At 44.4% G+C, this 26,864-nt stretch overlaps 1 protein-coding gene across 1 annotated transcript; it reads left to right on the plus strand.

The window, feature by feature from the left end:
- APIP (APAF1 interacting protein) lies at positions 1–26,166 on the plus strand. Its single transcript, XM_053720528.1, has 7 exons — positions 1–947; positions 1,918–2,018; positions 8,381–8,429; positions 9,569–9,686; positions 21,454–21,589; positions 23,719–23,886; positions 25,447–26,166. The coding sequence occupies exons 1-7, from the start codon at positions 900–902 to the stop codon at positions 25,544–25,546; spliced, it is 720 nt and encodes a 239-aa protein (XP_053576503.1). The 5' UTR covers positions 1–899; the 3' UTR covers positions 25,547–26,166.
- The last annotated feature ends 698 nt before the right edge of the window (positions 26,167–26,864 follow it).

Here is a 26,864-nt window from a genome sequence, read left to right on the forward strand (position 1 = left end):
TCGTCACTGTGAGAGTAACATTGTGTCTAGTTGTGATACTTTATTACTACAGGTATTTGATTCACCTGCAGTGAGTGGTACAGCTGCCCGGGTACACTCACCCCTGCATCTCATACACACACTGACATTACATACATAACACACACCCGACTGCATATACATAACACATACCCCCTGCAGCTTATACACACACTGACATTACATACATAACATACACCCGACTGCATATACATAACACATAGCCCCTGCAGCTCATACACACACTGACATTACATACATAACATACACCCGACTGCATATACATAACACATAGCCCCTGCAGCTCATACACACACTGACATTACATACATAACATACACCCGACTGAGTGACTGCACATACATAACACATACCCTCTGCAGCTCATACACACACACTGACATTACATACATAACTCATATAGTTGTCTGACTGCCATATACACACAACAGACCCACTACACATATATAACACAGACAGACATAACACACAGTCCCTGCTGCTCAAACACACACACTGACATTACTTATATAACACACCTGTCTGTGCATACTTAACACACAGCCACTTCAGCTCTCTCACACACTGACATTACATACATGAAACACAGAACACATATAGTTTTCTGATAGCACATAAATAACACACAGTTATCTGATAGCACATACATAACACACAGCTGACAGTACACATACATCTGACACGATACACAGTGGCAGTTACACTTTATCTAGCTGTGACACTATATGTGATACAGCTGCCCAGCTACATAACCTGCATTACAGACCCAGAGCACACACATACAGCTGACAACACACTGATACCAAACACAGCTAACACACATAACAATAACATCATCAGAAGTTCAGAAACTCACAGATATGTATTACTGCAATGGTGATAACTGCAACCAGACCGACAACGCCAAGGTAATGTGTGTTAGCGTGAGATGTCTTCTGTGTGTTCCAAATGACTCAAGAAAGTCTGTGTTCTTATCTAAACAGCATCTTCTTGCACATGAATGTTCTCCAATAAAAAATACTGTAAATGGGACACTTTCATAGTAGTCAGTTATTGATGTCTCACAGACGCTGTGTGTTGTTAGACTTTTCATAGCTCTCTTCCACTGTCATTATTTATTCAGTGAGTGACAGCGTAGAACAGGCTTCATCTGTTCTTTCTGGTATAGGTATTTTTAAATGATGCAGATATCTGAAATGGGTTGGAGGTAAATGAAACCCAAAATTTGTCTTTCATTATTCAGATAGAACATGCAATTTTACACAACTTTCTAGTTTACTTCTATTATCACATTTTTCTTTATTCTCTTGGTATCTTGTTTAAAAGCAGGGAGGTAAGCTCAGGAGTGTGCACGTGTCTGGAGAAATATATGGCTGCAGTTGTGGTATCTTGTTTACAAGCAGGGAGGTAAGCTCAGGAGTGTGCACGTGTCTGGAGAAATATATGGCTGCAGTTGTGGTATCCTGTTTACAAGCAGGGAGGTAAGCTCAGGAGTGTGCATGTGTCTGGAGCAATATATGGCTGCAGTTTTGAAAGACATTCATTTGTAAGAGCACTATATGGCAGCACCATTTCCTGCCATGTAATTCTCTAGAAATCTACCTACCTAGGTATCTCTTTAACAAAGAATATCATTAGAATTAAGCAAATTTAATAATATAATTAAATTGGAAACTTTTTTGTTTTTAAATTGTATGTTCTGTTTGAATCACAAAAGAATTGTTTTGGATTTTATATCCCTTTAAATTATAATTGTTTAACAGCTGGAGAGAACCATATTTATTTTGTAATACTCATTTTCAAGATTTATTTAGCCACAAAACAATGTACACTATCTGAAGTGTATTTATTTATTAACTTTATTCTCTATTTCATTAGGATAAAGGACATCCACGAAATCTGATCCCAGAACTGTGCAGACAGTTCTATAACTTGGGTTGGGTGACTGGTACCGGCGGGGGGATCAGTCTGAAGTATGGGTAAGTGTCCATTTCTCTAGCAGTCTGATGCTACGTGAGACCTTCTTGCTAAGTGCTGTATGGCTTTCTGCTCAATAAGGAATGTCCATCATACTGCCCAAATATTAATACAAATAATATTAAGCTAAGTGTTCTTAAAGGACCAGTAAACTTGACATTTCACAACAACTCATAAAATGTTTCATTTTTTGCAAGTGAAACATTATTGCAATATACATTCATTATATATATTTGCAGCCTATTGCTGTAAAATGCCTCTAAAATATAAAAGCCAATTTATGTGAGCTTTTGTTTACTTGTTCCCTCCTTAAGCTTCTAGGGTGTCTCGTGCTTTTAAAAGGTGGATTATCAGTTTTGCATCAACAATCATGATGGTAAAATCATTCTTTGCAATAGTAACCAAGTTGAATCAGTGGTAAACCTCCTTAAGGGAATACAAAGGTGCAGGCTACCCCAGTATGCACATGTGCAAACACAGTTTTGTTCTAGTGGACAGGAAAACCAGTGAAAAGAATAAACGTAAAACAATATACTAATTTAACAAAATAAAGCTGCAGTTTTCATTGCAAAATTATTCTTGTATATGAAGGTTCATAACCATGTAACTTACAATTTGTGTTTAGTGTCTCTTTTAATAGTTTCATTTCTCTCCAAAGAGCTGACATCTTTGTTTGTGTAAATAATACACTAACTGGCAAGCATAAAGATTATGTAGCACTGTAAACCTATCACAAGTTGGTCCCTAGTTACACCAAATAGTTATAAATTTGATAATTAGGAAGCATCACTTTTATCCACTCATCTGTTCAGAATGTTCTGCATTTTGCAAACTACTGGAAATGTAATTATCCAACAGAAAAGTAAAGAGACAGGAACATCCATGAAGCACCAAAGTAAATTTATAAAAACTGAAATATGAGCAAAAAGCTGTTGTATAAAATGTAATTATCAAGTTCAAAACAGGAAGCTGTTTAACCCCTTAATGACCACAGCACTTTTCCATTTTCTGTCCGTTTGGGACCAAGGCTATTTTTACATTTCTGCGGTGTTTGTGTTTAGCTGTAATTTTCCTCTTACTCATTTACTGTACCCACACACACATTATTGATCTAGGCCCATTTTGGTATATTTCATGCCACCATTTCACCGCCAAATGCGATCAAATAAAAAAAATCGTTCCCTTTTTCACAAACTTTTTCACAAACTTTAGGTTTCTAACTGAAATTATTTACAAACAGCTTGTGCAATTGTGGCACATATATGGCGTTACTTTTTGGTAATTAGAAGGCCGCTAAATGCCTCTGCGCATCACACGTGTATTATGGCTAGCAGTGAAAGAGTTTTTTAGGGAGCTTGCAGGGTTAATTTTAGCTTTAGTGTAGAGATCAGCCTCCCACCTGACACATCAGACCCCCTGATCCCTCCTAAACAGCTCTCTTCCCTCCCCACCCTACAATTGTCCCCGCCATCTTAAGTACTGGCAGAAAGTCTGCCAGTACTAAAATAAAAGGTATAGTTGTTTTTTTTAGCATATTTACGTATGTTGCTATGTAGGATTCCGCCGCCCCCAAACAGCTCTCTAACCCTCCCCCTCTACCTTAATGGGCGCCATCTTGGGTACTGGCAGCTGTCTGCCAGTACCCATTGTAGAATAAAACTTTTTTTTTTTTTTTTTGTTTTTTTTTTTAATTTTCTGTAGTGTAGCTTCCCCCCACCCCCCTCCAAGTACCCTAAGGTATAATGTAGGGCAAACTCCCACCCCCCCCCCTTTCTCCCACTTCTTAACCAAAAAATGTCTATAGTTTAGCGGTGCTCACCCGCCGCCTGCACATCCGTGAGCGCCCCCATCGATCCTGCCCCCCTCCACATCACACAGCCCATCGATGGCCGCCCACCCGCCTCCCACGTCGGCTCCCACCCACCAACGATACCGGCCATCGATGTCTGATGCAGAGAGGGCCACAGAGTGGCTCTCTTTGCATCAGATGGCCAAGCAGAGTTATTGCAGGATGCCTCGATATCAAGGCATCACTGCAATAACCGGAAAGCAGCTGAAAGCGATCGCTTTCCCAGACCGACGACGTACAGGGTACGTCCTCGGACGTTAAGTGTATTTTTTGGAGGACGTACACTGCACGTTGTCGGTCATTAAGGGGTTAAAACATCAAAATATGGTGATTAAAATATAAAACAAAAACAACTGTTTAAAGATCAATCACCTAATTTGAAATCTGCAATATAGTATTAAATTGAATGTATCAACAAACGGATAAATGCAAAATATAAATAGTGTGTGTGTATATATTTATATGTATGTATGGGGATGCACCTGCCAGGATTTCCAAAGTTACCTTTAATGTAACGTATCGGGCTGTTCGTCAGACAATACAAAATAACATTGTCTGACGAAGGGGGTAACACCCCAAACGTTACATTAAAGGTAACTTTGGAAATCCTGGCGAGTGCAACCCATTCTTTACTACTATCAATACTATGGAAGCACCCTGGGTGGATGAAATGTTAAACGTGAGTGCTGGCCGGCCTTCTCTCTCCTTTCTCCTCTCTTCTCTCTCCTTTCTCCTCTCTTCTCTCTCCTCTCTCCTCTCTTCTCTCTCCTCTCTCCTCTCGCCTCTCGCCTCTCTTCTCTCTCCTCTCTCCTCTCTCCTCTCTCCTCTCTTCTCTCTCCTCTCTCCTCTCGCCTCTCGCCTCTCTTCTCTCTCCTCTCTTCTCTCTTCTCTCTCCTCTCTTCTCTCTTCTCTCTCCTCTCTTCTCTCGCCTCTCGCCTCTCTTCTCTCGCCTCTCGCCTCTCTTCTCTCGCCTCTCGCCTCTCTTCTCTCGCCTCTCTCTCTCTCTCTCTCTCTCTCTCTCTCTCTCTCATATAATTCCAAAACAACAGTAACACCACAGGATTTTCACCAATCGTAAATTTAGCAAATTGGGAACTGTGTGTATGTATATTTATTTATCTGTTGTTGATGCATTAAATTTGATACTTTGATTAATCTGATCTTTAAACAGTTTTTGGTTATGTTTATGCTGCTTCTGAGCTTGGCTGTTATTTGGCCATTTTGTTTATCAGTCCTTTTCATCGTTAAGGCTGTTCTTCCTTCCGGAATATTTTATTTTCCCCCTTTATTGGTGAAACCTATATGATGTAAGATCCCCCTCAAAATTGTATAATTATTTAAGTTTAGATTGTTGCTTCAATACCCTTCTTGACCACTAGGTGCCAGTCTTGTACCACCTTATGTAAATTTGGTTTACATTGGTTTGACCACATGGGGTGATTTGTGTGTGATAATTAGACAAATAGGATATGTTTCTAGATTAAATATCCCAGGCAATATCTCTTTAAGCTGATGAATTTATGCTTAGGGAGGAAAATAATGTATTCATCTTTCTAACTAAATAAATAAATGGGAATTCCTGAGCAATTAAGCATTTTTCTTTATAGTTAGATTGATATTTATCCTTAATCTACTATGTGTAGTTCTATCTCATAATGTTTCTAATACATGGGTACAATTACACGAGGATATATGATTACATAATTAAAATCAATAAATATCATTATATCCACAGGATCACCATATAAAATCTCTATGCTGGATTTTTCTGCACCTGTATCCTCTGACCGTACCTTTTTATTATTTCAGGTAGACGTGTTTATTGTCTTCTTAAACATCCTGCAGGCTAATGGAGAGATTGTTTTCTAATGTTTCCTTTTTTATTGCAAGCTTTGAGCCATGAAAGCTTAGTTATAACTTATAGGTCCCTTTAATTGCTCCCGATTGCCTGCTATTCACTGCGTTAGTACAAAGGGCGCCATGTACTAAATGGCGGGCGGACAGCTTCTTAACTCGCGAAGATGTCCGCCCGCCTTCGCTACACACGGGCAGCGGATTTGTTGATCCGCTTGCCCGTATGTATCATTACACTCATCGGAGTGTGTAATGCCCGCCCCTTCAATCGCGCGACCAATCACGCGACTGAAGGGGCTGTTAATCACCGAGAGCGAGCGTGCTCTCTGTGATTTTGCCTCGCCACCTAAGAGGTGGTGTAGGAAGCAGCGGTCTAATGACCGCTGCTTCTTACATTGCGGGAAGCAGGCTCGCATATGCAAACCTGCCCCGCAAAGGCTCCGGAGCAGCTTTCGCTGCTTCGTACATGGAGCCCATAATGTCCACATCACTTCTAAAGCTCCACTTTATTCAAACCCAAAGGCACAGAAAACTAGCAACATTAAGGGCAGATCAGCATGATTAAAGGACCAAATGCATGATAAAAAGACAATGCAATAGCACTTAGTCTTAACGTAAAATGAGTAGTAGATTTTTTTCTGACAAATTTCAAAGTTATATCTATTTCCACTCCCCCTGTACCATGTGACAGTTATCATCCAATCACAAATGCATATATGTATAATCTTTGAATTCTTGCACATGCTCAGTAGGAGCTGGTAACTGAAAAAATGTAAATATAAAAAGACTGTGTACATTTTATTAATGGAAGTAAATTGGAAAGTTGATTAAAACTGCTGCTCTATCTGAATCATGAAAGTGTTATTTTGACTTGCGTGTCCCTTTAAGCGCTGATATTGTCTGAAACGTTGCTGTTTTTATGTGCATTTGGGTTTGATTTAAGTGATGTTTTAGAAGTGCTGGGGATTTTTGGTACTGCCTTGCTACATTTGGAGAAAGCTTTCAGTATGCACAGGCAGTTATATAACAACTCACTGCAGCTGGTTCATAGTTTACGTTTGGTTGCACGCTGCATTAGTGGTCATTCTGGAAACAAACCACCAGGGGTCACTGCAGACTGTGTAATTCCTGTTACTCCTGCTATAGACTCAAAGGCTGGAATCCCACCAGCTAACACACAAAAGTGACCATCTTCTGACTCCAGCATTGAATTTGCAGTCGCTTTGACTGCTACAAAACTGCAGGACTTTTGTTTAAGCATAACTAACAAATGCATTTACTGCATGGTTCAGTTAATATGTCACATCCCTCAGCTGAATTTTACAAGACACAAACAGCGAAGTGTTGTTGTGACACTTTAGGATCCCTAAATATCACTAGTAATCTAGAAACTACTGACAGTGAGTAGAGCTGTGAATCACCTCTATGGGATAAGTAGGAACTCAACCACTATGGTATTTACAGAACCCCCAACACTTGGAGGTCGATTTATCTACCTCTTCGGCAGGCTTTCGCCTGCCTACGACTGAAGGTTCTCACAAAAGAACATGCACACCATATTTAACAAGTAGCGCTCATCAGACCGCTGCTTTCCTATGCTTTCGCCACCTCTTAGGTGGCGAATTTCTATCTCCCTGGTCTTGCCCGACCGGGGAGATTGACAACTCCTGTCCGTGCATGATTGGCTGTGTGCGGGCAGGATTGCATGTGAGCGCAAAATAGCGCTTGTGTGCAATGCTGAATTCCACCAGAGAATTTAGGCCGCCAGAGCCAAGCTGCGGTGGACAGGGGCGCGTATATGCGCCCTTGGCCACTGCAGCTTGATAAATTGACCTCATTGTGTTACAAACTATCAGTATTTCTCCTCTGGTTAATCTACACACCAACAGCAATTCCAATCCATCTGAAAATTGACTGAAACAGCTTGGAGATTTGTTTTATCTTTTTTTTTTTTTTTTTTTTTTTATCATTTTGTAATTTAATCTGTAAGTGAAGAAACTGAATTTATTACAAAATGCAGAATTCTGTTACAGAACTTCCTGTTTCTCGTTTTTATTTATTTATTTATTTTTTGCTTTGTGGGAAATACACAGAACCAAACAAAACCTACAAGAAACAGGCACATCTGAAGCTTTTCAAGTTGATTTTCACAGATCCTCAAGCAAACATACACAGCTCGCCAGAATTAAAACCTGAACACTAATTGATTTAGTATTGATGATAACTAATATTCAATTCATTACAATCCTACATATATAAGTGTATAGTTTAATAACGTGATCTGAACTTTACCTTTTCAGTAAACAAATCGGCTATCTGGGTTAGTGACACGTGAGCTAAGTGTTACTGAGAAAAACACACAGACAAGAATTGTCATTATGTGTCAAACTTGTAAAATGACAATAAGAAAAGTTTGTAAGTCAGAATCCTGTTTTCTGATTGGTTAGAATTGTTCCCTTGCAGGATATAGGGAGTGGGGTTGTTTCCTGAATGCATGTGATAGATATTAGATAAATGGGCTGCAGATTGATAGGATCCGGGGATAGTTCTGTGCATTGATTGGTGCGGGGGCTACACATACCGTTGTTTCAGTGAAAAGCATATTTATATCTCAATGTTAAACTTTATATCTGTGCATCATTTGTCTCATTGTTTCCTAAGGGAAGAAATCTATATTGCACCTTCAGGGGTTCAGAAGGAACGAATTCAGGTGTGTATATACTGTTACCCCAGTGCACATTAACCTTGTCATTTCCATAGAATTGTTTTGCAGATTCCCTCTGAGCTTGTTAGACAGTGCTACATCTGAAGGGGTTAAAGCATAGGATTGATTTTGTTAGATAAATGCAGCTTTCATAGTACGGACCAGGGAAATGAGCTTCCTGCATTATTTGCAGCTGAACTCTGTGGAGTGTTAGCATTTCCTTAATTGTAATTAGTCTGTTTCCTTTTCACAATGACAACTGCTTAAAAAAGTTTGTTTTTTTTAGTTCAGTTCAGTTAAATTTAACCTCTTGACTGCCAAAGACAACTGGAGTGCTAAAATTAAACAATTGTCCCATAATCCCCAAGTTTGCACCACAGACAGGGAGACGTCTGTGAGTTTTCTGGGTACTATTGTGTGGGCACACAAATGTTTATATATGCACAGTATATATCAGCAATTAAGTGTGACATTACAAAAGGGCTGCACACACAATAAATGTTTTACAACCAAGTAAAGTGCTATAGTTATAGTAAAGGTTGCCTTGTTTTGCAAACCAGGGTTATACCTCTTAAAAAAATCTCTTGTGTATGTTAATCTTAACTCTTTAGTTGGCACCAGTTAAGAAGAGATATTAAAGAGCTCCTGCATAGACTAGGAAATAAGTGTGTAGCATGTTACAGGGTAGGGTTCTTAATCCTGCTTGATGTAGAGTGTTAGAAAAAAACGCAATCTATATTGTGGATTTTGAGAATAAACAGGGAAATTTAGAAAGAGTTCACTGTACATATTTTTTAGCTGTGCTTAACTAAACATTTCAGGGGAATTCCATTTTGTTTAATTTCCTGATACTTTGGGAAATAATTTGCACCTCTCTCCTGAAATGTGTTGGAGAAAATGATATTTATTTCTATAGCAGGACAGAACCTGGCTAATGATGGTGCCTTAGTTGTGAGAAAATGCAGGAAAATTACAGATGGAAACTGTTTCAGATCACCCTGTAGCCGACAATCCTGTGGTTTTTCTGGTTAATTATTGAAACAAAAGCGATGTTCATTAGTGACACCAGCATCATCATCATTTTCTAATCTCAGTGACTGTGCTGCTCCTCAGTCTATGTGTAACCACACTGTGTTTGTCTACAGCCAGATGATCTGTTTGTTTGTGACATTGATGAGCGTGATATCTGCTGCCCACCTCCTTACAAAAACTTGAAGAAGAGCCAGTGCACGCCTCTTTTTATGAACGCCTACACTATGAGAGGTACATGACCCTACCAAAGCCAAATGTAACCCTGTGTATGTGATCCACTGGCCCATCCCATCTGCATGGGATCTGCAGGCATGCCCCTTCTGCATGGGATCCGTGTGTGTGTGTGTGTGATCCACCCGAGAGCTGACCCATGTGTGTGTGATCCACCAGAGAGCTAACCCATGTGTGTGTGTGATCCACCAGAGAGCTAACCCATGTGTGTGTGTGATCCACCAAAGAGCTGACCCATGTGTGTGTGTGTGTGTGTGATCCACCAGAGAGCTGACCCATGTGTGTGTGTGATCCACCAGAGAGCTGACCAATGTGTGTGTGTGATCCACCAGAGAGCTGACCAATGTGTGTGTGTGTGTGATCCACCAGAGAGCTGACCCATGTGTGTGGGATCCACCAGAGAGCTGACCCATGTGTGTGTGATCCACCAGAGATCTGACCCATGTGTGTGTGATCCACCAGAGATCTGACCCATGTGTGTGTGATCCACCAGAGAGCTGACCCATGTGTGTGTGATCCACCAGATAGCTGACCCATGTGTGTGTGATCCACCAGAGAGCTGACCCATGTGTGTGTGTTCCACCAGAGAGCTGACCCATGTGTGTGTGATCCACCAGAGAGCTGACCCATGTGTGTGTGATCCACCAGAGAGCTGACCCATGTGTGTGTGATCCACCAGAGAGCTGACCCATGTGTGTGTGATCCACCAGAGAGCTGACCCATGTGTGTGTGTGTGTGATCCACCAGAGAGCTGACCCATGTGTGTGTGTGATCCACCAGAGAGCTGACCCATGTGTGTGTGTGTGATCCACCAGAGAGCTGACCCATGTGTGTGTGTGTGATCCACCAGAGAGCTGACCCATGTGTGTGTGTGTGATCCACCAGAGAGCTGACCCATGTGTGTGTGTGTGATCCACCAGAGAGCTGACCCATGTGTGTGTGTGTGATCCACCAGAGAGCTGACCCATGTGTGTGTGTGTGATCCACCAGAGAGCTGACCCATGTGTGTGTGTGTGATCCACCAGAGAGCTGACCCATGTGTGTGTGATCCACCAGAGAGCTGACCCATGTGTGTGTGTGTGATCCACCAGAGAGCTGAACCATGTGTGTGTGTGTGATCCACCAGAGAGCTGAACCATGTGTGTGTGATCCACCAGAGAGCTGAACCATGTGTGTGTGATCCACCAGAGAGCTGAACCATGTGTGTGTGATCCACCAGAGAGCTGAACCATGTGTGTGTGATCCACCAGAGAGCTGAACCATGTGTGTGTGATCCACCAGAGAGCTGAACCATGTGTGTGTGATCCACCAGAGAGCTGAACCATGTGTGTGTGATCCACCAGAGAGCTGAACCATGTGTGTGTGATCCACCAGAGAGCTGACCCATGTGTGTGTGATCCACCAGAGAGCTGACCCATGTGTGTGTGATCCACCAGAGAGCTGACCCATGTGTGTGTGATCCACCAGAGAGCTGACCCATGTGTGTGTGATCCACCAGAGAGCTGACCCATGTGTGTGTGATCCACCAGAGAGCTGACCCATGTGTGTGTGATCCACCAGAGAGCTGACCCATGTGTGTGTGATCCACCAGAGAGCTGACCCATGTGTGTGTGATCCACCAGAGAGCTGACCCATGTGTGTGTGATCCACCAGAGAGCTGACCCATGTGTGTGTGATCCACCAGAGAGCTGACCCATGTGTGTGTGATCCACCAGAGAGCTGACCCATGTGTGTGTGATCCACCAGAGAGCTGACCCATGTGTGTGTGATCCACCAGAGAGCTGACCCATGTGTGTGTGATCCACCAGAGAGCTGACCCATGTGTGTGTGATCCACCAGAGAGCTGACCCATGTGTGTGTGATCCACCAGAGAGCTGACCCATGTGTGTGTGATCCACCAGAGAGCTGACCCATGTGTGTGTGATCCACCAGAGAGCTGACCCATGTGTGTGTGATCCACCAGAGAGCTGACCCATGTGTGTGTGATCCACCAGAGAGCTGACCCATGTGTGTGTGATCCACCAGAGAGCTGACCCATGTGTGTGTGATCCACCAGAGAGCTGACCCATGTGTGTGTGATCCACCAGAGAGCTGACCCATGTGTGTGTGATCCACCAGAGAGCTGACCCATGTGTGTGTGATCCACCAGAGAGCTGACCCATGTGTGTGTGATCCACCAGAGAGCTGACCCATGTGTGTGTGATCCACCAGAGAGCTGACCCATGTGTGTGTGATCCACCAGAGAGCTGACCCATGTGTGTGTGATCCACCAGAGAGCTGACCCATGTGTGTGTGATCCACCAGAGAGCTGACCCATGTGTGTGTGATCCACCAGAGAGCTGACCCATGTGTGTGTGATCCACCAGAGAGCTGACCCATGTGTGTGTGATCCACCAGAGAGCTGACCCATGTGTGTGTGATCCACCAGAGAGCTGACCCATGTGTGTGTGATCCACCAGAGAGCTGACCCATGTGTGTGTGATCCACCAGAGAGCTGACCCATGTGTGTGTGATCCACCAGAGAGCTGACCCATGTGTGTGTGATCCACCAGAGAGCTGACCCATGTGTGTGTGATCCACCAGAGAGCTGACCCATGTGTGTGTGTGATCCACCAGAGAGCTGACCCATGTGTGTGTGTGATCCACCAGAGAGCTGACCCATGTGTGTGTGTGATCCACCAGAGAGCTGATCCATGTGTGTGTGTGTGTGATACACCAGAGAGCTGATCCATGTGTGTGTGTGTGAGATCCACCAGAGAGCTGACCCATGTGTGTGTGTGTGTGATCCACCAGAGAGCTGACCCATGTGTGTGTGTGTGTGTGTGTGTGTGTGTGTGATCCACCAGAGAGCTGACCCATGTGTGTGTGTGTGATCCACCAGAGAGCTGACCCATGTGTGTGTGTGTGTGATCCACCAGAGAGCTGACCCATGTGTGTGTGTGATCCACCAGAGAGCTGACCCATGTGTGTGTGTGATCCACCAGAGAGCTGACCCATGTGTGTGTGTGATCCACCAGAGAGCTGACCCATGTGTGTGTGTGTGTGTGTGTGATCCACCAGAGTTGACCCATGTGTGTGTGTTTGTGTGATCCACCAGAGCTGACCCGTGTGTGTGTGTGATCCACCAGAGAGTTGACCCCCGAGTGTGTGTGTGATTCACCAGAGAGCTGACCCCCGCGTGTGTGTGTGTGATTCACCAGAGAGCTGACCCCCGCGTGTGTGTGTGTGATTCACCAGAGAGCTGACCCCCGCGTGTGTGTGTGTGATTCACCAGAGAGCTGACCCCCGCGTGTGTGTGTGATTCACCAGAGAGCTGACCCCCGCGTGTGTGTGTGATTCACCAGAGAGCTGACCCCCGCGTGTGTGTGTGTGTGATTCACCAGAGAGCTGACCCCCGCATGTGTGTGTGTGTGATTCACCAGAGAGCTGACCCCCGCGTGTGTGTGTGATTCACCAGAGAACTGACCCCCGCGTGTGTGTGTGATTTACCAGAGAGCTGACCCCCGCGTGTGTGTGTGTGATTCACCAGAGAGCTGACCCCCGCGTGTGTGTGATTTTCACCAGAGAGCTGACCCCCGCGTGTGTGTGAGATTTACCAGAGAGCTGACCCCCGCGTGTGTGTGTGTGTGTGTGATTCACCAGAGAGCTGACCCCCGCATGTGTGTGTGTGTGTGTGTGTGTGATTCACCAGAGAGCTGACCCCCGCGTGTGTGTGTGATTCACCAGAGAACTGACCCCCGCGTGTGTGTGTGTGTGATTCACCAGAGAGCTGACCCCCGCGTGTGTGTGTGATCCGACAGAGAGCTGACCCCCGCGTTTGTGTGTGTGTGATGCGACAGAGAGCTGACCCCCGCGTTTGTGTGTGTGATCCGACAGAGAGCTGACCCCCGCGTTTGTGTGTGATCCGACAGAGAGCTGACCCCCGCGTTTGTGTGTGATCCGACAAAGAGCTGACCCCCGCGTGTGTGTGATCCGACAGAGAGCTGACCCCCGCGTGTGTGTGATCCGACAGAGAGCTGACCCCCGCGTGTGTGTGTGTGATCCGACAGAGAGCTGACCCTGTTTGTGTGTGTGTGTGATCCACCAGAGTTGACCCATGTGTGTGTGTGTGTGTGTGTTGTGATCCACCAGAGAGCTGACCCCCGCATGTGTGTGTGTGATTCACCAGAGAGCTGACCCCCGCATGTGTGTGATTCACCAGAGAGCTGACCCCCACGTGTGTGTGTGTGTGATTCACCAGAGAGCTGACCCCCGCGTGTGTGTGTGTGATTCACCAGAGAGCTGACCCCCGCGTGTGTGTGTGTGATTCACCAGAGAGCTGACCCCCGCGTGTGTGTGTGATTCACCAGAGAACTGACCCCCGCGTGTGTGTGTGATTTACCAGAGAGCTGACCCATGTGTGTGTGATCCACCAGAGAGCTGACCCATGTGTGTGTGATCCACCAGAGAGCTGACCCATGTGTGTGTGATCCACCAGAGAGCTGACCCATGTGTGTGTGATCCACCAGAGAGCTGACCCATGTGTGTGTGTGATCCACCAGAGAGCTGACCCATGTGTGTGTGTGATCCACCAGAGAGCTGACCCATGTGTGTGTGTGATCCACCAGAGAGCTGACCCCCGCATGTGTGTGATTCACCAGAGAGCTGACCCCCGCGTGTGTGTGATTCACCAGAGAGCTGACCCCCGCGTGTGTGTGATTCACCAGAGAGCTGACCCCCGCGTGTGTGTGATTCACCAGAGAGCTGACCCCCGCGTGTGTGTGATTCACCAGAGAGCTGACCCCCGCGTGTGTGTGATTCACCAGAGAGCTGACCCCCGCGTGTGTGTGATTCACCAGAGAGCTGACCCCCGCGTGTGTGTGATTCACCAGAGAGCTGACCCCCGCGTGTGTGTGTGTGATTCACCAGAGAGCTGACCCCCGCGTGTGTGTGTGTGATTCACCAGAGAGCTGACCCCTGCGTGTGTGTGTGATTCACCAGAGAGCTGACCCCCGCGTTTGTGTGTGTGATCCGACAGAGAGCTGACCCCCGCGTTTGTGTGTGATCCGACAAAGAGCTGACCCCCCGCGTTTGTGTGTGATCCGACAGAGAGCTGACCCCCGCGTGTGTGTGTGTGATCCGACAGAGAGCTGACCCTGTGTGTGTGTGTGATTCACCAGAGAGCTGACCCTGTGTGTGTGTGTGTGTGATTCACCAGAGAGCTGACCCGTGTGTGTGTGATTCACCAGAGAGCTGACCCGTGTGTGTGTGTGTGTGTGTGATTCACCAGAGAGCTGACCCGTGTGTGTGTGTGTGTGTGTGATTCACCAGAGAGCTGACCGTGTGTGTGTGATTCACCAGAGAGCTGACCCTGTGTGTGTGATTCACCAGAGAGCTGACCCGTGTGTGTGTGTGTGATTCACCAGAGAGCTGACCCTGTGTGTGTGTGTGATTCACCAGAGAGCTGACCGTGTGTGTGTGATTCACCAGAGAGCTGACCGTGTGTGTGTGATTCACCAGAGAGCTGACCGTGTGTGTGTGATTCACCAGAGAGCTGACCGTGTGTGTGTGATTCACCAGAGAGCTGACCCTGTGTGTGTGTGTGATTCACCAGAGAGCTGACCCTGTGTGTGTGTGTGTGATTCACCGGAGAGCTGACCCTGTGTGTGTGTGTGATTCACCAGAGAGCTGACCCTGTGTGTGTGATTCACCAGAGAGCTGACCCTGTGTGTGTGATTCACCAGAGAGCTGACCCTGTGTGTGTGATTCACCAGAGAGCTGACCCTGTGTGTGTGATTCACCAGAGAGCTGACCCTGTGTGTGTGATTCACCAGAGAGCTGACCCTGTGTGTGTGATTCACCAGAGAGCTGACCCTGTGTGTGTGATTCACCAGAGAGCTGACCCTGTGTGTGTGTGATTCACCAGAGAGCTGACCCTGTGTGTGTGATTCACCAGAGAGCTGACCCGTGTGTGTGTGTGTGATTCACCAGAGAGCTGACCCGTGTGTGTGTGTGATTCACCAGAGAGCTGACCGTGTGTGTGTGATTCACCAGAGAGCTGACCGTGTGTGTGTGATTCACCAGAGAGCTGACCGTGTGTGTGTGATTCACCAGAGAGCTGACCCTGTGTGTGTGATTCACCAGAGAGCTGACCCTGTGTGTGTGTGTGTGATTCACCGGAGAGCTGACCCTGTGTGTGTGTGTGATTCACCAGAGAGCTGACCCTGTGTGTGTGATTCACCAGAGAGCTGACCCTGTGTGTGTGATTCACCAGAGAGCTGACCCTGTGTGTGTGATTCACCAGAGAGCTGACCCTGTGTGTGTGATTCACCAGAGAGCTGACCCTGTGTGTGTGATTCACCAGAGAGCTGACCCTGTGTGTGTGATTCACCAGAGAGCTGACCCTGTGTGTGTGTGATTCACCAGAGAGCTGACCCTGTGTGTGTGATTCACCAGAGAGCTGACCCGTGTGTGTGTGATTCACCAGAGAGCTGACCCGTGTGTGTGTGTGATTCACCAGAGAGCTGACCCGTGTGTGTGTGTGATTCACCAGAGAGCTGACCCGTGTGTGTGTGTGTGTGTGATTCACCAGAGAGCTGACCCGTGTGTGTGTGATTCACCAGAGAGCTGACCCTGTGTGTGTGTGTGATTCACCAGAGAGCTGACCCTGTGTGTGTGTGTGTGTGTGTGTGATTCACCAGAGAGCTGACCCGTGTGTGTGTGTGTGTGATTCACCAGAGAGCTGACCCGTGTGTGTGTGTGATTCACCAGAGAGCTGACCCGTGTGTGTGTGTGTGTGTGATTCACCAGAGAGCTGACCCTGTGTGTGTGTGATTCACCAGAGAGCTGACCCTGTGTGTGTGTGATTCACCAGAGAGCTGACCCTGTGTGTGTGTGTGTGTGTGTGTGTAATTCACCAGAGAGCTGACCCGTGTGTGTGTGTGTGTGTGTGATTCACCAGAGAGCTGACCCTGTGTGTGTGTGTGTGTGTGATTCACCAGAGAGCTGACCCTGTGTGTGTGTGTGTGTGTGTGATTCACCAGAGAGCTGACCCTGTGTGTGTGTGTGTGTGTGTGTGTGATTCACCAGAGAGCTGACCCTGTGTGTGTGTGTGTGTGTGTGTGTGTGTGTGTGTGATTCACCAGAGAGCTGACCCTGTGTGTGTGTGTGTGTGATTCACCAGAGAGCTGACCCTGTGTGTGTGTGTGATTCACCAGAGAGCTGACCCGTGTGTGTGTGATTCACCAGAGAGCTGACCCTGTGTGTGTGTGTGATTCACCAGAGAGCTGACCCGTGTGTGTGTGATTCACCAGAGAGCTGACCCTGTGTGTGTGTGATTCACCAGAGAGCTGACCCTGTGTGTGTGTGTGTGTGTGTGTGTGTGTGTGTGTGTGTGTGTGATTCACCAGAGAGCTGACCCTGTGTGTGATTCACCAGAGAGCTGACCCTGTGTGTGTGTGTGTGTGTGTGTGTGTGTGTGATTCACCAGAGAGCTGACCCTGTGTGTGTGTGTGTGTGTGTGTGTGTGATTCACCAGAGAGCTGACCCTGTGTGTGTGTGTGTGTGTGTGTGTGTGTGTGATTCACCAGAGAGCTGACCCTGTGTGTGTGTGTGTGTGTGTGTGTGTGTGATTCACCAGAGAGCTGACCCTGTGTGTGTGTGTGTGTGTGTGTGTGATTCACCAGAGAGCTGACCCTGTGTGTGTGTGTGTGTGTGTGTGTGATTCACCAGAGAGCTGACCCTGTGTGTGTGTGTGTGTGTGTGTGTGTGTGTGTGTGTGTGTGTGATTCACCAGAGAGCTGACCCCTTGTGTATGATCCATCAGTGCGCTAACACTGTGTAATTATCTACTTGGACTTATACTCCTATAGAGAAACACTAGTAAGGTGTAAAGATTTCCTTTGACAGTGTACATACTCAATGCAACAAAAGTCAGTACCTTTCATTACTGAGATTCAAATCTTTTATTTTCTCAATACTTCATACGTGCACCTTTTTATTTTTGATGACAGACCTAATCCTCCTCGGCATGGAGGATACTGGGATGTTCTGCCATTCTTTAGAGACAATTTGTTTCAGCTGCTCTTTGCTGGAGGGTTTGTGTTACTCTACCATTCTCTTTAAAATACCCCAAAGGTTTTCTATTGGATACAAGTCAGGTGACATACTTATACAATCATACAATAGTAATAAAAATATTACTATAATAACCCCTGGCGCTAACGTGTAGCTTAAATTGGTAGTGCAAAAGGCTCTAATTAGTGTATACTATAAACAATAAATCTCCTTAGTGAGGTAGTTCTAAATTGTTAGAAATTCCCTTACATATATGTATAAAACTGGGTAAATTAGTTATAAGTAACAAACCCAATTAGGGATGCGCTTAAGGATAAATCAGAGTAGTAGTGCAAGTAAAAAATGAACAAATTTTATTACAATCTTAATCATGCAAAGAATACTTTCTAAAACCGAATTTATCAAAAAACACTCTGATCAGGCGTTTGACAATGTAGTATCAATAAAATCCCTAAAATCTCAGAATAAATAAAATAAAATTAAATAAAAATAAAATACATATATAATATGATAACAATAACAATGAAACAACCACTATCGCAAATGGTTATTTCAAGGTAAAGAGCAAAGATCCCAATAGGAACCAAGAAAGATCCACGTCAGCTGGAAGTTAGTGATGTTTAACCGGAGCTGTAACGAGATTTGAGATCCAAATGAACAGACAGGAAGAGAGCCAAATTTAAGGTGTTCACTTATTACTTACACCGAAAATGCTCTCTGAAGTCCCAGCTGTCTCTCTATAGCGGTCCTGGATTAGATCACTGCTGGATGGATCACCGAAAAGGAATCTCTTGTCTTTCAAGATCCGTAGCAGCACTCGCGCCAGACAGACCAAACAGTGCTCTTGGTCTCCGTGCGGTCTCGGCGCTGGCAATTAGTTCCAGTCACCTTGAAAATAAAAGTTGTGACGCTTATACCGAGCTGCTTTTATTCACGCGCTTCACAACTTTTATTTTCAAGGTGACTGGAACTAATTGCCAGCGCCGAGACCGCACGGAGACCCAGAGCACTGTTTGGTCTGTTTTTTGCACGAGTGCTGCTACAGATCTTGAAAGACAAGCGATTCCTTTTCGGTGATCCATCCAGCAGTGATCTAATCCAGGACCGCTATAGAGAGACAGCTGGGACTTCAGAGAGCATTTTCAGTGTAAGTAATAAGTGAACACCTTAAATTTGGCTCTCTTCCTGTCTGTTCATTTGGATCTCAAATCTCGTTACAGCTCCGGTTAAACATCACTAACTTCCAGATGACGTGGATCTTCCTTGGTTCCTATTGGGATCTTTGCTCTTTACCTTGAAATAACCATTTGCGATAGTGGTTGTTTCATTGTTATTGTTATCATATTATATATGTATTTTATTTTTATTTAATTTTATTTTATTTATTCTGAGATTTTATGGATTGTATTGATACTACATTGTCAAACGCCTGATCAGAGTGTTTTTTGATAAATTCGGTTTTAGAAAGTATTCTTTGAATGATTAAAGGGACACTGTACCCAAAAATTTTCTTTCGTGATTCAGATTGAGCATGAAATTTTAAGCAACTTTCTAATTTACTCCTTTTATCAAATTTTCTTCATTCTCTTGTTATCTTTATTTGAAATGCAAGACTGTGAGTTTAGATACCGGCCCATTTTTGGTGAACAACCTGGGTTGTCCTTGCTGATTGGTGGATAAATCCATCCACCAATAAAAAAGTGCTGTCCAGAGTACTGAAACCAAAAAAAAGCTTAGATGCCTTCTTTTTCAAATAATGATAGCAAGAGAACGAAGAAAAATTGATAATAGGAGTAAATTAGAAAGTTGCTTAAAATTGCATGCTCTTTCTGACTTACAAAAGAAAAAAATTGGGTACAGTGTCCCTTTAAGATTGTAATAAAATTTGTTCATTTTTTACTTGCACTACTACTCTGATTTATCCTTAAGCGCATCCCTAATTGGGTTTGTTACTTATAACTAATTTACCCAGTTTTATACATATATGTAAGGGAATTTCTAACAATTTAGAACTACCTCACTAAGGAGATTTATTGTTTATAGTATACACTAATTAGAGCCTTTTGCACTACCAATTTAAGCTACACGTTAGCGCCAGGGGTTATTATAGTAATATTTTTATTACTATTGTATGATTGTATTTGTCTTCGTGGAGTTTGAGGATACTCCATTTACCCAGTGGTTTATTGGTAACTTTCCCAGCGCAGATTGAGCACACCCTTTTTCAGGTGACATACTTAGCCAGGTCATAGTTTACACTTTTTTGCTTCTATAGAAACTCTCTCTTGTGATTTTGGCAGTGAGCTTTGGATTGTTATCATGCTGGAATATTCCTCTTCTGACAAGCTTCTGTAGATTGGGAGTCATCGTATCAGCCAGTATTTTAGTATATCCAGAGGCATTTATGGTGCCATCTCCCTTTTGTACTCATGAAGCCCCATATCATCCCACTCCCACCTCTGTGCTTCACTGTTGGGACTATGTATTCACTGTGGTAGTCCTGGCCAGGTTCTTGCAAAACATGTTGGTCTCCATCTGAGCCGAACAAATTTATCTTGGTCTCATCTGACCAAAGACTGCTCCCAATATTCATTAGACTTCTTTTCATGTTCTTTAGTTTAAAGGGACAATCAACACCAGAATTTTTGTTGTTTAAAAAGATAGATAATCCCTTTATAACCCATTCCCCAGTTTTGCATAACCAACACCGTTATAATAATACACTTTTTACCTCTGTGATTACCTTGTATCTAAGCCTCTGCAGACTGTCCCCTTATTTCAGTTCTTTTGACAGACTTGCATTTTAGCCAATCAGTGCTGACTCCTAGGTGACTTTACGTGCGTGAGCTCAATGTTATCTATATGACACACATGAACTAACACCCTTTAGTGGTGAAAAACTGTCAAAATGCATTCACATAAGAGGCGGCCTTCAAGGTCTTAGAAATTAGCATGTGAGCCTACCTAGGTTTAGCTTTCAACTAAGAATACCAAGAGAACATAGCAAAATTGGCGATAAAAGTAATTTGTAAAGTTGTTTAAAATTACATGCCCTATTTGAATCATTAAAGGTTTCTTTACTGGATACCATCTATAGAGGTTGATGTTATGTTCTTAGTGAAGTCTAACAATCAGATTTTTCAATTCCTCTGGCAGTTCTTTTCCATGTGGAGCCATGATGCAGACATGCAGATAGACACAGTGCATAGGTCCAAAACTGAGAACGTTCTGTAGTTCAGGTCATTTTCTAACCATGTTCATGTAATAAGATTAATTGAAAATCATAGGTTTTCTAACTTGTGTATCAGTGATCACAGGTGTATTCACTTTTGTTGCATTGTGTATGTTGAGTTATATAGATAGTTTTGTGAGTTTGTCTCATTGAAGACATTTCACATTATTATTATTATCTAGCAAAAAGGTCATAAACCTCCTGACAGCACAGAGCAAGTTCACCGGCAGACAGAATAACCCACTTATGCTGGTGAGGTTTCTACTCCATTCCTCTCTTCACCTCCCGTTTGTTTGACATGTGTTACATTTAAACAAAATGATATATCAATTCTAAATATTTCTTAATCCCTCAAAAGCCAACACATGGGAAACGCCTGAGTTTAAATTTGTAATTAAACTCTGAACTTATTTGAAAATATAAATGACTTCAATCACATGGCAAGATGTGCCCCATCTTACACATGACTCTGTTCCTCAGGGGCAGGCGCTGTGATCCACACTCACTCTAAGGCCGCAGTTATGGCTACATTGCTCTTCCCAGGGAAGGAATTCCGCATCACACACCAGGAAATGATCAAAGGGATCAGAAAGTGCAGCTCTGGCGGGTATTACAGGTAACTGCTAATAAAGCTTTATTTTGTATGTAAATAACATGCACAGAATAGAAATAAAGGGCAGAGGGCACAGCACAGAGAGGGGCACAGAATAGAAATAAAGGGCAGAGGGCATGGCACAGAGAGGGGCACATAATAGAAATAAAGGGCAGAGGGCACAGAGAGGGGCACAGAAAAGAAATAAAGGGCAGAGGGCACATAATAGAAATAAAGGGCAGAGGGTACGGCAGAGGGGCACAGAAAAGAAATAAAGGGCAGAGGGCACATAATAGAAATAAAGGGCAGAGGGCACAGCACAGAGAGGGGCACAGAAAAGAAATATAGGGCAGAGGGCACATAATAGAAATAAAGGGCAGAGGGCACATAATAGGAATATAGGGCAGAGGGCACAGAATAGAAATAAAGGGCATGGCACTGAGCGAGGCACAGAATAGAAATAAATGGTAGAGGGCACGGCACAGAACAGAAATAAAGGCCAGAGGGTGCGGCACAGAGGGGGGCACATAATAGAAATAAAGGGCAGAGGGCACAGCACAGAGAGGGGTACAGAATAGAAATAAAGGGAAGAGGGTACGGCACTGAGAGAGGCACAGAATAGAAATAAATGGTAGAGGGCACGGCGCAGAACAGAAATAAAGACCAGAGGGTGCGGCACAGAGAGGGGCACAGAATAGAAATAAAGGGCAGAAGGCACGGCATAGAGAGGGGCACAGAATAGAAATAAAGGGCAGAGGGTATGACACAGAGAGATGCACAGAATAGAAATAAAGGTCAGAGGGCAAAGCACAGAGAGGGGCACAAAATACAAATAGAGGGCACATAATAGAAATAAAGGGCAGAGGGCACGGCACAGAGAGGTTCACAGAATAGAAATAAAGGGAAGAGGGTACGGCACTGAAAGAGGCACACAATAGAAATAAATGGTAGAGGGCACGGCACAGAGAGGGACACAGAATAGAAATAAATAGTAGAGGGCACGGCACAGAACAGAAATAAAGGCCAGAGGGCAAAGCACAGAGAGAGGTGCAGAACAGAAATAAAGGCCAGAGGGTGCGGCACAGAGAGGGGCACAGAATAGAAATAAAAGGCAGAGGGCAAAGCACAGAGAGAGGTGCAGAACAGAAATAAAGGCCAGAGGGTGCGGCACAGAGAGGGGCACAGAATAGAAATAATGGGCAGAAGGCACGGCACATAGAGGGGCACAGAATAGAAATAAAGGGCAGAAGGCACGGCACATAGAGGGGCACAGAATAGAAATAAAGGATAGGAAGAACCGCACATAGAGAGGCACAGAATAGAAATAAAGGGCAGAATGCACGGCACAGAGAGGGGCACAGAATAGAAATAAAGGGCAGAGGGTATGGCGGCACAGAGAGGGGCAGAGGGTATGGCGGCACACAGAGGGGCACAGAATAGAAATAAAGGGCAGAGGGCAAAGCACAGAGAGGGGCACAGAATAGAAATAAAGGGCAGAGGCACGGCACAGAAAGGGGCACAGAATAGAAATAAATGGTAGAGGGCATGGCACAGAACAGAAATAAAGGCCAGAGGGTGCGGCACAGAGAGGGGCACAGAATAGAAATAAAGGGCAGAAGGCATGACACAGAGAGGGCCACAGAATAGAAATAAAGGGCAGAAGGCATGACACAGAGAGGGCCACAGAATAGAAATAAAGGGCAGAAGCACGGCACAGAAAGGGGCGCAGAATAGAAATAAAGGGCAGAAGGCATGACACAGAGAGGGACACAGAATAGAAATAAAGGACAGGGGCCACAGCACAGAGAGGGGCACAGAATAGACATAAAGGGCAGAAGGCATGACACAGAGAGGAACGCAGAATAGAAATAAAGGGCAGAGTGACCATCTCAGAGAGGGACACAGAATGCAAATAAAGGACAGAAAGCACAGAGCGAGGCACAGAATAGAAATAAAGGACATGGGACACAGCACAGAGAGGGGCACAGAATAGACATAAAGGGCAGGAGGTACTGTTAGCGCACACAAACACAAAGAATGACAGGCAGACATGACAGAGAGGCGGGTTGTCACACAGTTTGCATTGCACTTGTCATTTACAAGTATTAGACAGATTGCTCACTTATTTGCAACCTTCCAATTCCTTCCGTCAGATACGACGACCTCCTCGTGGTTCCTATTGTGGAGAATACTCCTGAGGAGAGAGACCTGAAGGATCGTATGGCTAGAGCCATGACCGAGTACCCCGACTCCTGCGCCGTACTGGTCAGGCGACATGGGGTTTACGTCTGGGGAGATTCATGGGAGAAAGCGAAAACCATGTATGTAAAGGCAGTATTACATCAGAGAGAGAGAGTCTGTGCGGCTTAATCATATAAGAGCTGCTTTTTGGTTAAGAGACATAAAACCCAAATGTACTTTCAGGATTCAGACAGATAATACAATTATAAACAACTTTCCAATTTACTTCTATCATCACATTTGCTTCATACTCTTGATAGGAACAGCAATGCACTGCTGGGAACTAGCCAATCACAAGAGGCAAATGTGTGCAGCCATCAATCAGCAGTTAGCTCCCACTAGTGTAGGTTATGTAAATATTATTTTTCAACAATGGATACCAAGAGAACAAAGTACCTTTGAAAATAGTGAACTTAAAAGCATTTTAAATAACATCCTCTATCTGAATTGTGCAAGTTTTATTTTTACTTTCCTATCCCTTTAAGCTTTAAGATTCTTGGGCACTCTGTCACTGGTAAACTTGCCTGAGCATTTGGCTGTGTGAGCATACATTAGCTCACTGTTCTGCACTAATACATATTTTTGAGCTTTAAAGTGTAAGGAGGAAGGAAAGTGTACGCAGTAATGTCCTGCCTATACAACGCTGCTTTTGTGCAGACGTCAGGCAGCATTCTGGTTGTGTGAGCATAGGTCTGCATAAGTGTATGATCTGAATGTGGGTTTATGTAACATTCATCCAATCACAGTTTGTGCAGCATCGTGCTACATTATATTAATTTACTCCAGATCAGTCTCTGTGATTTCTGGATAATACTCAGTAAGTCCTGTTCTGAAAGCTCCACTGACACACCAACCTATGCATGCAGTAGGTTTTATTCCCAGTAGAACACGTATGCAGAATTTATTAAACACTTTAATGGGGAATGCAAATTAGTCATCTGAGTTTGTCAAGAAATTACTTTTTAATGTACATACCAATCACACATTAAATTGCCAAACAAATGTTTTAAAATCATTTAAACATTTTAGATGGTGATTAAATGCTGAGTTTTATTTCCCTTATTTATTTCCCTTAGCCTTAACATTGTTAATTTTTAAGTGCAAAACTTTCACAAATGTTTAAAACTGAATTATAATGTTGTCAGTGAATTTGTTCATTGAGCACCCTTGTGAGTGCGTTGACACACAACCTAATGCTAAAAAGTAAAACAGGCGAGTGCGCTGGCAGATAACCAGGCGAGTGCGCTGGCTGATAACCAGGCGAGTGCGCTGGCTGATAACCAGGCGAGTGCGCTGGCTGATAACCAGGCGAGTGCGCTGGCTGATAACCAGGCGAGTGCGCTGGCTGATAACCAGGCGAGTGCGCTGGCTGATAACCAGGCGAGTGCGCTGGCTGATAACCAGGCGAGTGCCCTGCTCTGACAACCAGGCGAGTGCCCTGCTCTGACAACCAGGCGAGTGCCCTGCTCTGACAACCAGGCGAGTGCCCTGCTCTGACAACCAGGCGAGTGCCCTGCTCTGACAGAAATGAGGCGAGGGCGCTATCGGCTAACGAGGTGAGTGCGCTGGCAGCTAACCAGGCAAGGGTGCTTTTACACCATTTTTCCTGCCCCCTCCTCATCCTATGCTGTCTCCTACAGGTGTGAGTGTTATGATTACCTCTTTGATATCGCAGTGCAAATGAAGCAGCATGGTCTGGATCCATCATCTCTTCCAATGGAAGACAAGGGAATCTGTTAAGCACTCAAAGTTGGAATCACATGGATGCTAGAACTGGAAAAATGTGCACAGATACTATAATTAACCATTGGATGTCTCCTCCTGCCTGCTGTTCGTCTGTTTCTGTAATGTCCTTATTGCCTGTGGCAGTTCCCTGGTTATACCGCTGTATAAATGTCCTGGTCACAGTAACGTGCGGCTGTGTTTTCATTGTAGCACAGGAAACAACAAATATATCCAAGACAACAGTTAGCAAGAAGATTGAGGTTCCAGTCACACGCTTCTTAGGAATACAAGGTTATAATTTGCGGATTTTTCAAGCCCTGTTGTAGTGATTCTTTTAATTGTAAGAACTGGTCTCTGAAAGTTTAAGGATGCTCTAGGAATGAGGGAAACTTTCATCGAACAGGTCAGTTTACACCGTGCCTGAGGATGCCATGGTCTGTGGAGTTCTGTCATTGCCTCGGGCACCAGCCTGTTATCGGAGAACCTGGAACCAAAATACTTACAGATACTCACCTGGGGTTGTTTGTAGGGGCTCTAGACAGCACACATCTGCCGTTGTCTTCTCATAAAGGGTCATATTTTCTAAAGCTCTCTGCTCTGGTGAGGCTATCTAATAAATCCTGTAGGTACTGTGAGGTCCCTTTATTTTTGAAGGGTAAATTTTAGCTTGAGAGCTGTTTATCTGGCTATGCAGGTTCTTGATGCAAACAGGAGACACATACATTCAACTATAATGATTAACAAAAAATCCCTCATAGTTTTGCATGATTTCTCTCTCTTCTGGTGAGTTTTTAATCATCGAGCCCAAAGTTACATCATATTCCAGTTGTGTATGTATACAGGATAGGCTACATATAGAGAATGCAGTATAAGTTGTCCTTTACTGGTTGTATTTACACACACTTAGGGCTAGATTAAAAGTGGCGCAGTACTTTGCTATTCACGCGTTAACTTCATTAGATGGAGGCTTTTTGCGTGCATATTACAAGTTGAAAGTAAAATGTTTTTGCACAAGAGCTAACCTGACGCAAAAAGCCGAACTTCGAATATGACGACATAGACTTCAATAGAATGCAATGAGTGGGGAAAAAATGAACAACCTTACTCATGCACAATCCCGATCTTGTTTTCTTAAAGGAATACTAATCCCAAATTTTTTCTTTCATGATTCAGATAGAGCATGCAATTTTAAGCAACTTTCTAATTTACTCCTATTATCAATTTTTCTTTGTTCTCATGTTATCTTGATTTGAAAAAGCAGTAATAAAAGTTAGGACCCGGCCCATTTTTAGTTCAGCACCTCGGTAGCTCTTGCTGATTGGTTTGCTACATT

Source organism: Bombina bombina, chromosome 7, assembly GCF_027579735.1.
Source record: "Bombina bombina isolate aBomBom1 chromosome 7, aBomBom1.pri, whole genome shotgun sequence".
Lineage (NCBI taxonomy): Eukaryota > Metazoa > Chordata > Amphibia > Anura > Bombinatoridae > Bombina > Bombina bombina.

What these genes read in the sequence shown, in the direction of transcription:
- APIP (XM_053720528.1), top strand. Translation starts at nt 900, where the DNA reads ATGTATTACTGCAATGGTGATAACTGCAACCAGACCGACAACGCCAAG. An exon ending in ACCAGACCGACAACGCCAAG is followed by an intron (nt 948 to 1,917) that starts GTAATGTGTGTT and finishes CTATTTCATTAG; the next exon opens with GATAAAGGACATCCACGAAA. An exon ending in TTCAGAAGGAACGAATTCAG is followed by an intron (nt 8,430 to 9,568) that starts GTGTGTATATAC and finishes GTTTGTCTACAG; the next exon opens with CCAGATGATCTGTTTGTTTG.